Here is a 14,238-nt window from a genome sequence, read left to right as displayed (position 1 = left end):
TTTTAAAAACGTTGGTCTAGTCAGACATTCAGGGATCTGACGTGGAAGCGGCTCGTTTTCCCACCAGTGGACCCTACAACAGTCCTTTCTATTTACTATTCAGGGGGGCGATGCGGCGACTCCAACAGGTCAAAATACAGCGTCCTTGCCTGACTACATCTTTCTCTATTATTTTATTGTACAAATTTACCCTCGCTCTACGTTTAATTTTCCTCGAGACATCGATTTGCAGGCAGTTGGCTCCTCGAGTTTCTAAACCTGTGACTCGAGTCGAGTTATGATGACTCACGGACTTCGCATGGCCACGACAACATTATCATAAAATTTTGATTAGATCAACTTAATCGAACATTATTATCCTATAATTAAAAAATACATAAATTAGGAGTAATTATAATTTATAGGTAAAATAATTATATTATAATATTAAATAGTATTGGGTGAAAATGAAACAATTAGGAGTTGGTGTTACAAATTATTTTGTTAATAAATTATCGACAATAATAATAAATAATTCTATAAAAACAAGTCAAAAAAATGTTACAAATTCTTGTATAAAATAATTAGATAATAATTATTATTATTATAATACAAATATGAATAAAAATCCAATACAAAATGATACCTAACCCACAGTGAACCCGTCTCAATACTCACGGGTCATGCTTGTATTACTAAAAATGGGCCTCTCCTTTAACTCTTTCCATTTCTGTAATTAGGGGTGGCTTTGAAATCAGTCGACTCGAGTTCAGCTCAGTTCGATTCGATATTTCTCAAGCTCGAGCCGAGCTCAACCAAAGCCAGATTCGGCTCGACAGCTCGCGAGCCGACTCGTTAAATTAACGAACGGCGGATTCGGGGGAGATTTGAGAAATTTTCGGCAGTCTGCCATTTCCCATGCTGCTCACTCTCCCGATTTTTTTTTTTTTCAGTCACTCTCGCTTTCTTGGTCTCCTCCTTCCCTTCTCTCTTCTTCCTTCGAAATTTTTTTCTCCCTCTCGCCGTCGGTGCCCCTTCTGTCGTCGCCGCCGCACCTAATCCTTCCCCCTGCGCATCACCTTCTCTGTCTCTCATCGTCGTCGTCATCGACTCCCGTAGCGTCGCCCTCGCCTCGTCGTACCCCAGCTAGAGCAGCTTGTCACAGAGCCCAAGCCCATGGCATACTCATTGGGCATATGATCCCTTTGAGGATACATAGAGGAGGTTCTTGCCCAAGCCCTCTATGGATGGCCCAACCCATGTTCTAGAAGGAGAGATCTCTAGAAGCTCTCTAGAAGGTTTCGCACATACACCAAGTTGGGTTCGATATATGCACTTGGGCATACACCCGAGTATTGTATATAAGAGTCTAGAAAGGTTCATAACTAGATGGTAGTGGAATAGTCTAGAAGGATCCAAACCATTGGATCAATAACAAGTGTATACAATCTAAAACATTCATTGTTCCTCCTCAAAACTATAAATAGGGGAGAGTCTCTCATTTGTACACAACTGATTGGAGTGCAATACAATCTCTCTTGAGCAAGTCCTTTGAGTCCTCTTAAGTTCTCTCATTGTTTTCATCGGGCGAGTGAGTGTAGCTCTTGCAAGTAAGAGTGAGAGTTAGGCTGATTTGTGTGTTTGCATAAGGAATTTGCACACAAGTGCCGCACGGATTAAGCAAAGGAGTTGCGACCCCGTGACAGTCGGTATCAAAGGTTTGGTTCGAGAGGGGGAATTGCTGAGGATTGTTGCTGCATCATGGCTAGCGATTCGCAAGTGACCAACGTGGCGGTGGAAGGCCAGTCTTCAAAGTCGAAGAGAGATAGGTCAAGGGACCGAGGTCGGGAATCGGCATTGGATGCTCGTATCTCTATATTGGAGACTCGGTTCGGTAAGTTCGAACAAACTCTCTCTTGAGTGTTTGAACAAGTCAAATGTTTTTGTAGATGCCTTGCATAGTCTTGAAGTTGACATGCAAAGTGCGGTAAGGGTTTTTAAAACCTTAGGTGAAAAGATGATAGAGAAGGTCGAAAGCATGTCAAAAAAGTTTGAGACTATGGAAGGCGAAATGACTAGCCTCCGTGAGGAAGTAGCTGAGCCTGAAGATATTAAAATTCATTTGGCCCTGATGGAGAAGGCGGTAGCCACTGGGGGAGGGCTTAGACCAAGGGAGTTCGCTCTAAAGGTCAAAGTCCCGGAACCTAAGAGGAACAATAGGAAACGAGATGCCAAGGACTTAGAGAATTTTCATGGATGAATTGCAACCTTGGGAAGAGCAAGAGTTGCAAAGGCGTAGAGTTCAAGACCTGGCCACGGCACTCTCAACGGCGAAGAAGTTGGTCGAATTCACAAAGAAGGTTGAGGACTCGAACAAAGACAAAAAAGGCAAACCTAACCAAGGTAAAGGCAGGGGAGACAAGCTGAAGTACTAGAAGGAAAAAAGCCAAAAAACCAGCTATGATCAAAAGGCAAAAGTAAGTTCGTCCCACGTCGCTCGGGTTGTTTCATTTGTGATGGTGACCATAAAGCTTTTGAGTGCCCAAAGAAGAAAACTCTCAATGCCTTGTTAGTAAACAAGGAAGGCCATGAGGAGGAGCCTAAGATGGGGGCACTTAGACTCCTCAATGTCATAAAGGGGTAGGCTCATGTGGCCAAGTCTGCTGCCCATTCAGTTAAGGAACGCATGTACGTAGACGTGTTTAAATAGCAAAAGAACACGTGCTATGATTGATACGGGAGCCACTCACAACTTTATCTCAAGAGAATAGGCCAAGAGGTTGGGTCTCAAATTGGAGAAGGATGTGAGTAGGATGAAGGCGGTCAACACTGAGGCTAAGTCGGTGATTGGGGTTGCAAAGGGCATCGCCTTTAAAGCATGAGAATGGCAAGGCACCATTAACCTGACAGCAGTGCCTATGGATGACTTCAAAGGTCATTCTCGAAATTGAGTTCCTTAGCTCGGCCCAGGCCATTCCTATGCCATGCTTGAGTGTGTTGAGCTTTCTGGATGAGAAGGCACCTTGCATTGTCCCGATATTGAAGGATGACAAGAAGATAAGTAAGATGTTGTCCGCTATGCAGCTGTTCAAGGGCCTCAAGAAGGGTGAGGTAAGCTACTTGGCCACCTTGTCAAAAGAGAAAGGCGGGATGCCCATGCCGCGGGAAGTCGAGAAGGTCTTTAGTGAATTTAAGGATATCATGCCGCCAAAGCTACCCAAGAGATTACCACCAAGGAGGTAAAACTCGATCACCAAATCAAGTTGGAGCCCAGTTCAAGACCCCCTGCGCTAGCCCCATATCGGATGCCGCCACTTGAACTGGAGGAACTAAGGAGGCAACTATTAGAGTTGTTGGATGCTGGCTTTACACGACCATTGAAATCCCCTTATAGAGCCCCGGTATTGTTCCAAAAGATGCACAATGGGACCCTTAGGATGTGTATCAACTACCGAGCGCTCAACAAGGTAACCATCAAGAACAAATATCCAATTTCGCTCATAGCAAATTTGTTCGATAGGCTAGATGAGGCACGATACTTTAGCAAACTTGATATACGATCGGGGTACTATCAAGTGCGTATTGCTAAAGGAGACAAGACGAAGATTACTTGCGTCACAAGGTATAGAGCTTACAAGTTTCTAGTAATGCCCTTCTGCTTGACGAATGCCCCAGCTACGTTTTGCACTTTGATGAACAAAATCTTTTATCCATACTTAGATCAATTCATGGTGGTTTACTTGGATGATATTGTGGTCTACAGCCAAACATTAAAGGAACACCTAGACCACTTACGAATTATTTTCTAAGTGCTACGAGAAAACTCTCTCTATGTGAAGAGAGAGAAGTTTCATTCCTTGGGCATTGGATCGGAGATTGGCGGATTTGGATGGACAACTCCAAGGTCCACGCTATAACAAAGTGGGAGGTACCCATGAAGATGACCGAGTTGCGGAGCTTTTTGGGCATCTTCAACTACTACCGGAGGTTCATTGAAGGATACTCACAACGTGCTGCTCCACTCACAAATTTGTTGAAAAAGAACGTCTCATGGCTATGGACAGAGCAATGCCAGGAGGCGTTTGAGGACCTTAAGGGCGCGGTAACGGCGGAACTAATGCTCAAGTTGGCGGACCATTCCAAATCTTTTGAGGTACACACTAATGCTTCTGACTTTGCCATTGGAAGGGTTTTGGAACAAGATGGGCACCCTGTTGTATGTGAAAGTCGAAAGTTGAATGAGACGGAGCGGAAGTATACGGTCCAAGAGAAGGAGATGATGGTCGTGGTACATTGCCTAAGAACGTGGAAACACTACTTGCTTGGCTCTCGCTTCATTGTCAAAACGGACAATGTGGCTACAAGTTATTTTCAGACTCAAAAGAAGTTCAATCTGAAGCAAGCGCGTTGGCCAGACTTATTGGCTGAGTTCGATATGGTGATTGAGTACAAGCCTGGATGAATTAACCAGGTTGCAGACGTACTAAGTCAAAAGGCTAAACTAGCCGCCTTGAAGCTCGAACACGTGGCCACGGTAAGCAAACTTAATGAGACTTTGCCAAGCCGTATACGAGAAGGGCTTAGCAAGGATGATGTGGCCAAAGACATCATTCAAGCTATTGAAGATGGAAGGACAAGGAGATTTTGGCAAGAGGATGGGCTTCTCTACACAAAGGGAAACCGTCTTTCTATACCAAAGTGGGCACCCTCAGAAGAGAATTGATGAAGGAGTGCCATGACACCCTGTGGGCTGGCCACCCAGGGCAGAGAAGGACCCTTGCTTTGTTGGAGACTAGGTACTATTGGCCACGGATGGTGGACGATATAGACGAGTACGTGAAGACATGCCTAGTTTGCCAACAAGACAAAGTTGAACATAGAAAACCGAGAGGGTTGTTGGAGCCATTACCTGTGCCGGAACGATCGTGGAAGAGTATCTCTATGGATTTCATATCGGTGTTGCCTAAGATGGATGGGATGGGGTCTATCTTAGTTGTGGTAGATCGGTTCTCCAAGTATGCTACTTTCATTACTGCTCCAACAGATTGCGCAGTAGATGAAGCAGTCCAGCTGATCTTGAAAAATGTGGTGAAGTATTAGGGAGTCCTTAAATCAATTATAAGTGACCGAGACCCTCGGTCCACAGGGATGTTTTGGACGGAGATGCTCAAACTCTTGGGGACAAGACTTTGCTTCTCCACGAGCTTTCACCCCCAAACAGACGGATAGACAGAGCACACGAATGCATTGCTGAAGGAATACCTAAGGCATTTCATGAGTGCAAATCAGAAAGATTGGGTGAAGATTTTGGATGGAGCCCAATTTTGCAACAACTTGCAAAAGAGCGAGTCAACAGGCCACAACCCCTTTGTGGTTGCAACAGGCCTACAACCTTTCACACTATTGACGGTAGGGACCAGCTATGAAGGCAAGAGTCCTACAACCTACTAGTTTGCCAAGAACTGGCATGAACAGGCTGACATAGCAAAATCCTATCTGCACAAAGCCGCTAAGAGGATGAAGAAGCACGCGAATGAAAAGAGGTAGCCACTTGAGTTTAAGGTGGGGGACTTCGTCATGATAAAGTTACCACCCCAACAGTTCAAGGTTTTGCACGGTAAGCACAAAGGGTTGGTAAGGAGATATGAAGGGTCTTACCCCATCATCAAGAGAGTTGGAAAGGTTTCATACCACGTCCAACTCCCACTATCCCTCTAGATCAATCCGGTCTTTCATGCAAGCATATTGAAGCCCTATCATGTAGATGCGGAGGATCCTTCACGAGGAGTTAGCAAACGTGCACCGCCATTGATGACTTCTCGTTTGACAAGGAGGTGGAAAACATCATTAGTGATCGTGTAAAGAGACGAAGGGGAGTCCAGCCTAAGACGAAGTACTTAGTGAAATGGCGTGAATTGCCAGAGAGTGAGACTACATGGGAAGAAGCCGAGACGCTATGGCAGTTCGAGGACCAGATCACGATGTACATGGAACGCAACGAGGACGTTGCATAATTTAGGTGGGGGAGAATGTCACGGAGCTCAAGCCCACAGTATACTCATTGGGCATGTGATCCCTTTGAGGATACATAGAGGAGGTTCTTGGCCAAGCCTTCTATGGATGGCTCAACCCATGTTCTAGAAGGAGGGATCTCTAGAAGCTCTCTAGAAGGTTCCGCACATACACCAAGTTCGGTCCGGTATATGCACTTGGGCATACACCCTAGTATTATATATAAGAGTCTAGAAAGGTCCATAGCTTGGTGGTAGTGGAATAGTCTAGAAGGATCCAAACCATTGGATCAATGAAAAGTGTATACAATCTAAAACATCCATTGCTCCCCATCAAAACTATAAATAGGGGAGAGTCTCTCATTTGTACACAACTGATAGGAGTGCATTACAATCTCTCTTGAACAAGTCCCTTGAGTCTTTTTAAGTTCTCTCATTTCTTTTATCAGGCGAAGGAGTGTAGCCCTTGCAAGTAAGAGTGAGAGTTAGGTTGACTTGTGTATTTGCAAAAGGAGTTTGCACACAAGTGTCGTACAAGTTAAGCAAAGGAGTTGCGACCCCGTGACAAGCTGCTCTGAACCCTCACCCGTCGTCGTCACCCCCCTACTACCGCCTGCTATCGCCGTCAGATCAGCCGGTCACCGCTCTCGCTGGAACAGCACAGAACCCCCCTGATACCTAAGTTGAGGGGGGAAAATAATTTCCCCCATCGACACTCTGTCCCACACAGCGTGCGAACTCGCACGTGTAGTTAGACATGCGAGTTTGGCAGGTGCGATTTTTTTATAAAAAAAAAAAAAAAACTTGCAAATCCTATTCTCAACCTATTTTTCCTCTGGACGATGCAATTTTGTCAGCCCTAACCGCCTCTAGTACTGCTTTTTCTCCGGACGATGCAACAATACGTAAAAATATAGTGTGTTAAAATTAGTATTTGATAAAATTTTCTTGTTTATTTATTTATTTTTATAATTAATCATGTGCACAGTTAATTGGCTCACGTAATTATTGTATTAATTGACAATAAATTGTTATCATTAAATAATATAATATCTAATTTAGTTAATTAATATATTTATTTATTTTAATTAAACATTAAATTACTTATTCGTGTTGTAATCATGTTTATTTTACCTAATTTGGGGTTTAAATATTATGTTTTAATTAACTATGCTATTATAAGTTACTCATTTTCTTGTTTTTTATAAGTTTCTCGTTTTCCACACTAATACCAAGTTTGAAATTGAATTTCATGTAGATGAATTAAATAAATTTGAAGCAGGAGATGAAGATGAACTTTAAATTTTAAGTTTGTCGACTAACCCCCCCCCCCCCCCCCCCCCCTATAATTCTCATATCTGCAATAACTTCAAAGTTTACATTTAGTAATAGACTCATATCGTTCTTCCTTGACACTAAATACAGTTCAAGCTTTGATTTATGGCAGTGATTGGGTTCGGGCTCTTCACAATTTAAAGATAAATCAAAAGGTGAATTTCTTTGATTAATTATTTATTATGATATTTTTTAGTATTTTTTAGTTTTATTTATTAAATTTTTGTTTTATGATTATAGCCTGAGAATAAGAGTGTAGAGATAATGCTACCAGCTACATGATTTTTCATGTTTTTCTCATCATGGTAATTTTAATATTTTTAACGACATTAAGTAACTAGTAGTTGAATAATATTTTTTTATCTGACAATAACTAATTTTATTTTATTTTTTTTATCATAGAGGGAGATTTTGGTCATGCAGGGACGTATATTATTTTCTAGCATGAAGAGAAACAACTATAGTTTGTAAATTTATAATGGATTTATAGTGTGATTGTAAATTGATAGTGATATTTCATTTAATTTTGTTGTGTTTGATTATTGTATGAAGTTTATTCATAATGTTATGCAGTGTATAGAGTGTTTAGACTATTTGATGAAGTGTATAAACAATTTCATGGAGTGTTTATGGAATGTATAGATAATTTTATGAAGTGTTTATGGAGTGTTTATGCAGGTATTATGTATATAGAGTATGCCCAATTTTAAGTACAGGTCATGCCCAATCTTATACATGTATTATATATATAGGATATGCCCAATTTTATGTAAAATGTATGCATAATTTTATATACAATTTATTTGATACATATTTTTTGAAAAGTTTTAAATGTATGTTGAAGCTCGAAGCTCAGCTCGAACTCGGTTAAAATTTTTGGGCTCGAGACGAGACTCGACTCGAACATAGGCAGATTCAGGCTCGACTTGACTCGATGCCACCCCTACTTGTAACCCATACTCTTGTCTCTCCTGCTTCGTCGTTGACTTTCATCTCCTCCCAAACCAGAAAGACAAGAGAAAAGGAAGAAAAGGAAGAAGCAATTGGATGAGGAACCTCCACGGTCTTATTATTGGTAGTGTTGCCGTTGCTTACTCACAATTAACCTTCCTGAAGAAAAAAAAATTGAAGAATAAGAATTTGTGTTTTAAAACCTCTTTTTGAACTAATAAACTAAAGATATTTGTACTCAGTAATCCATGTGAGATTATTTATAGTTTTGGTGTAGGTCATGATTCTACAGATGGGATAGTTTAGGAGTAAGCCTTCCTTTGTGACTATACAAGTGGATAGTTTAAGTATAGGCCCATATATGAGTACCTACTCTAATACCGTGTGAAGTTAGGTCCAAGTCTATCCCAAAATAACTAGCTCAATTTAGAAAACATATTTTTTAGCTAATAATCTCAATATATTTTGTAATCATGTGCATTATTCTTTCATAGGGTAGAATTTGGGTCACAAATGGCGAAAATCTCGTAGGAGTTAATGTTATTCATCAACCACATGGTGCATACGTGTTTTGAATTTCGATTTCGGAAGAAGAAATAAATAAACTTTCATGCATCTAAGGAGAGGTCGGGCCTGTTTCCCTTCAATAATGTCATCTTCCATCGCCATAACCAATTGCATCACAAAGATTTGGAGCTTTTCGTACTACGAAACCTCTTTTGTCCTTGATGACAGCCTCATTTCTTGGATGGGCATCCCCTTCTGCAACAACCTCGGCTGGTTAGGTTCATTAACCTCCTCTTTTCTTCTTCGGTTGACATACTCTTTATCCATTTGTGACAGCAGATACAGTACAAACTACAGTGAATACATGTTGAGGTTGAAGGAGGACTCTTTGTTCTTTTGAAGATATGCAGTCTACGGAGGTGTAGATTTAGTATTTTCTGGGTTGGGTATCCTCAGCAGTAATCTTCATATATGTTTCTGGGTTGGGTATCCTCAGCAGTAATCTTCATATATGTTTCTGGGTGCTTATTCTTCGATTCCTGAAAGAAAAGGAAAGAAGAGATTCAAACAGAGAGAAGAGACGAGAAATAATCCAATATCAAGTCACCGATCCACTTGTCAGGGTTTCAGCGAGTACAATCGAGAAAAATATTCGAGGTGTAACACCTCTGCTTCAGCAATTTAACTGTGATGTACTGGATTTCTCTACCAACCAGCACGGACTCTCTTTCTCTCTCACCCAACCATCGCCCTCTTTAATAAGAGAAAGCCTCCTTTCTCTCTCTCAGGAACTGGTAAGCTTTTAAATCGTCACAACAGCTTTCATGTTTTGGCTGTAAAGATAAACCCATTTTAAACGTCTGGCACAGGGACGCTCTCTGTACTCTTTTGAAGGGAAGAAGGAGAAACCACCCATTTAAAGCGACACCAGACTGCTGCCACATTAAAGAGAGAAGACCCGTTAAAGATTCACAGGAGTACTTCTCTTCAATGGAAAGGTTAGGTAAAGCTGGCGCCTGCCATCCATTATTTATTGTCCTTGACTTTGCTTTTTCTCACCTCCATAAGACTCCTGGGCGAACTTGTCTTTCTTGGCTGATGGTGGAGAATTACATGAAGAGTGTCCGATTAAAAGTTATTAATTGGAACTCATTTACAGGGCAACGGAAGAAATTTCTTCAGGCTCTATCCTTGTCTCTCCTCTTGTCTGATAATGAAACGATCTTTCTTTGCTATCTCCACTTTTCCTTTTTTTAGCAGCGCCGCCTTCAACAAACAGATGAAAAATGCCAAGGTTTGTCGTCAACCCTAATTTTAGGTTCAGATGAGAATGAAGAAACCAGAGCTTAAACATCTAAAGCAGTCTTGAATCTCTGTAACTTGCAATTCTTACTTGAGTAAAAGAATACGGAATTCAAGGAAGCGAACACTCGCACAAAATTATTCAGAAAATCTCATTATATTTGCTGACAAAATGTTATTCTTTTAAAAGCAGGAAGTAGGTATAGGAGGCAGTTGTGAAACATAGAGGGGCTACCAGTAGACGTTGGGCAACATGTCTAGATTTCAGAAGCTTAAGCTTCTCTTGGTTTTAGCACTGATGCAAATGCCAAATCCAAGGCCAACAAGAGCCTTCTTCAGATCAGGAACCTGATCTTCTTTATCTCTTTACTCCGCTGGTAAAAAATCCAGTTTCTGCAGATCCTAATATGATCCCTCTTTATGCCTGAAGAGCATCAATTATTCTGCTGCCGCCATGTCTCCCTCAGAAAAGCTCTTTATAACCGATCTCGATGACTCTCCCTCCCTTCAGTCCTCATTCGTCCACTGTTCTGTCAAGAGATGCAGAGCCCAATGGCGAGCCATTCTTCCCTGTTCACATTCCTCTTTCCCTCCCAAGGGCAAAGGTGATTTATGCCCTTCCGCTGGCGAATATAGCAGGTTTCTCTTTTGGGAGAAACATCCATTTCCATGAACATGGATGGAATGCTTGGGGTTGGCTGGCAGTCTGATCTCTGTGAAGCAAAACAGAATGAGAATCAGAACAGAAGCTCTATGTTAATTCTTTTATTCATCAAAGGTCTTGCATGTGGAAAGGAGGATACCTGGTGCAGCCAAGGATGACTTGCCGGAAAGCTTTCCATATTTTCTCTTTCCATTCATGTCGAAATTTTATAAGTTTTCTCGTCTGAAGTCGCTCGGCAAGTTGTCTTTGGCTACATTTTTCTCCTCTTTTTCTCATGCAACACCTGAGATGATAAGCCAGAAGGTGATGCAGGCTTTTTGCAGGATTAGTTGTATCGGCTGACGTTAGAATTCACAACTTTGTTTCTGCTGGTAATCTGTTGTTCAGAAGCTTTTCTACTAGTGGAAACCATTCTCCAGATATGACTGCTTTCATCTTCTGCATAAATGCTTCAATTGCTATTATTTGAGTAACCGTTTATCTCCAGATATGACTGCTTTCATCTTCTGTATAATGCCGAATTCTTAATTTTTTTCTGCGCTAGATAGTGAAGCAGAGAATCATCCCTGACCCTGACAATGTCGATTTCATAATTTTTTGGACGATTAATATTAAGTTCTTTTTATCATATCTTCACAAGCTTAAACTACGAAGATGAAGCTCCTTCAATCGTGTTTTTACTTGTCACCTCGTGGATAATCTTCTCTGTAGGCTGCTGTGGTGGCCGATCTGCTGTTCTGTTTTACTGGAGACTGCTGCTACTGCTTTGAGCAGAGGTGGTGTAGTCTCGCCGATAGACATGGCGACGAAGCAGAGGGAAACCTGGAACAATTCATACCCTTTTGGAATAGAAGATGCCTCGTCTACTTCTTACTGCCCAAAGAACGAACTCTACTAGCGTGCATTGTTATCTTTGGTTTTTCAGCAGAAATCGCTTCTGTCTGGACAGACGAAGCTGTTACTTGGGAGATGATCGATCCCATTCACGAGAGACGTCCGTGATCGATGCTGATAATGACTGGCTTTTTATTAGTAGACAGAGAACCCATGGGTCTTCCACTCACCCTGTAGAGGTTTAGAGTGTGGGTAAGGTTAATTTATCATTTGAATAATTGTTAAATTGGGTCGAATGACCTATCCTAAAATGACTAGCCACTTACGTAATATTTTCCGATCTAATAAATACAAGATCTTTATATTCACTAATGTATGTAGGATCATTATTTTAAACAACAATAAAACCCATTATGGGTCAGGCCAATCACTTTTTCACGTCTCCATTTTTTTAAATAAGAGAAGGTTTAGGGTTTAAGGTTTAGGGATTAGGGTATAGAAGGGAGTGAGGGTGATTGGGCCTCCTCTCTCCCTTATCTACTTGTTTATTGAATCTCATAATTTGAACTTCAATTTTTAAGTTTTATCTTTTGCACCCAATTGAGGAGTAGGTAGATTAATTATAATCTTTTAAAAAAATTTCTTTAAATACTTATTTTTATTGGTCGGAGAAATATTTCTCTTCCATTTTCTTCTCCCGTCGTATTTTTATACAAAGTAGTCAAATTTAACTACAGGCCCTAGTTTAAAAAAACATGTCCATGACTGAAATTGAAATTAGGGCAGAAATGATGCTCATAATTGGTAATTGCCCAAAGTCCTTATATTAACTCCTTCCCGTTGTCAATTTCGAAAGGGATGATTTAAGAGTCTAATAGGTCTCCTTCATGCAAACTTCTCGGTGAATTTCTTCATCAGATGCCGTCATGGCGCCTGCAGCCGAAAGCCCCCAAATTTGTTCACTCTGCTTTGTACGTATCATGAGAAACAATATTTCAACGACCAGATACAAAACGCCAGTGAGAACCAATTCAGTTCTTGGTGGAAGTACCAAAGATCGTCTCCTCCCTCTCGAGTTTAATATCTAACTGGGTCTACCTGGTGTTCTCAAGAGGAAGAAGATAGACGCTGCTTCAGCAAAGATGTCAAAGACAACTCCATCGGAACCTTCTCCCTCCAAGCTCTGGCCCATCTCGATCCTGTTGCTCAGACTTCTGACCTTCCTCTTCCTCATCGTTTCACTCATCGTCCTCGTGACAGATTCCGTGACGCTCACCTTGGATCTTAGAACTGTCAATCTTCACTTCAACGACATCTATGCCTACAGGTACGACTGCTTCCCACTTAAAAACCGTGAACTGATCAATCGGTTCTCGATAGCTTGTAATCGTTTTGTTCCGCGATGCAGATATCTGCTGTCGGCTGCAGTGATCGGATGCTCCTACACGCTTCTGCAAATTCCCTTTGCTGTATACTACGTTAGCATGGGAAAACGGATGGGAAGCACCGAAGGGCTTCTTCATTTTGATCTTTTCACGGACAAGGTTTCTTCTATCTATTGCAACTAGCTCCAATCCTGTTCTAGCTGCAGAGGTTTGGATTAATTACTTGTACTTCCAAGAGTTCTGATCATGTCAGGGTATTGTGAACAGCTGATTACGCTGCTGTTAGCGACCGGCGTTGGTGCTGGATTTGGGACAACTGGGGATTTTAAGAAGATCTTGGACAGCGTGGTGGACTTGCTGGAAGACTACGGGGAGTTCAACACAGCCGTATCCCTTTCGAAGCTCGACAAATTCTTCAACATGGTTCATGTATCTACTGGGTTTCTTCTTATTGGATGCGTTTGCATGACTGTGTTGTCCGTTATCTCCTCCTATGCTCTCGTTAACAGAGGAGCTTCTTCTTGAGCCCTGTACTTCAATCTTTCTTCCCTATTTTGATCAGTTTATGAATTACAAATTTCTGGGCTATCAAATTCTTCTTCATATTTGACCTTTTGGGCTTATGAAGTTATTATTTTCTTTGGAAATAATTATTTATATAAAATTTATTTTGGTTTTTTTATGCATACTTCATTTTTCCAATGCATATTTTTGTGTTTTCATAAATATAAGGAATCAATAATTAGTGTAAAGTTTAATCAATAATTTTGAAGCCATATTTAAGTTTATATTTGAGCAATTAAGTAATAACCACGTCATTATTAATTATGAAAACGTCTAGTGATATTAAGTTTAGTCATATAAGGTTAACGATATTAATAACTATAATTAATCATAAAATATAATAACTCAACCCCACAAGGTAATTATTATATTTAATTTATTATTTATGATGGGATCTAAACATTTTGTTAGTTGCACATGTGTACCGATAAATATAAGGTAATAAAAAAATACTGATAAATTTTATTTCTAAACTCTACGATAATTTTTTCAAATATTTTTTTTATTTTATAAATATTTTAAATCGATAATAAAAGGTGTTAATCGGAAAGAGTAAGATTTTTTAATTAATTAATATACATATTTTATATTTTATTATTGTAAATATAAGGTAATAAAATGTGTACCAATAAATTAGATTTTTAAAATAAAAAAATCTCAATATTTTTTAATTAATAAATATTTTAAATTGATAATAAAAGGTGTT

The 14,238-nt window shown here is 40.4% G+C and overlaps 1 protein-coding gene across 1 annotated transcript; it reads left to right on the top strand.

Moving 5' to 3' along the window:
- Positions 1-12,725: 12,725 nt before the first annotated feature.
- On the top strand, positions 12,726-13,493 carry LOC137959641 (CASP-like protein 4D1). The gene is made up of 3 exons (XM_068806993.1): positions 12,726-12,910; positions 12,992-13,127; positions 13,236-13,493. The coding sequence occupies exons 1-3, from the start codon at positions 12,726-12,728 to the stop codon at positions 13,491-13,493; spliced, it is 579 nt and encodes a 192-aa protein (XP_068663094.1).
- The last annotated feature ends 745 nt before the right edge of the window (positions 13,494-14,238 follow it).

Source organism: Aristolochia californica, unplaced genomic scaffold (genome assembly GCF_029961685.1).
Source record: "Aristolochia californica isolate CCGP_79_NKW_82.1479 unplaced genomic scaffold, dmAriCali1.0.hap1 SCAF_3, whole genome shotgun sequence".
NCBI classification, from domain to species: Eukaryota; Viridiplantae; Streptophyta; class Magnoliopsida; order Piperales; family Aristolochiaceae; genus Aristolochia; species Aristolochia californica.
This window is presented reverse-complemented; position numbering and strand designations above follow the sequence as displayed.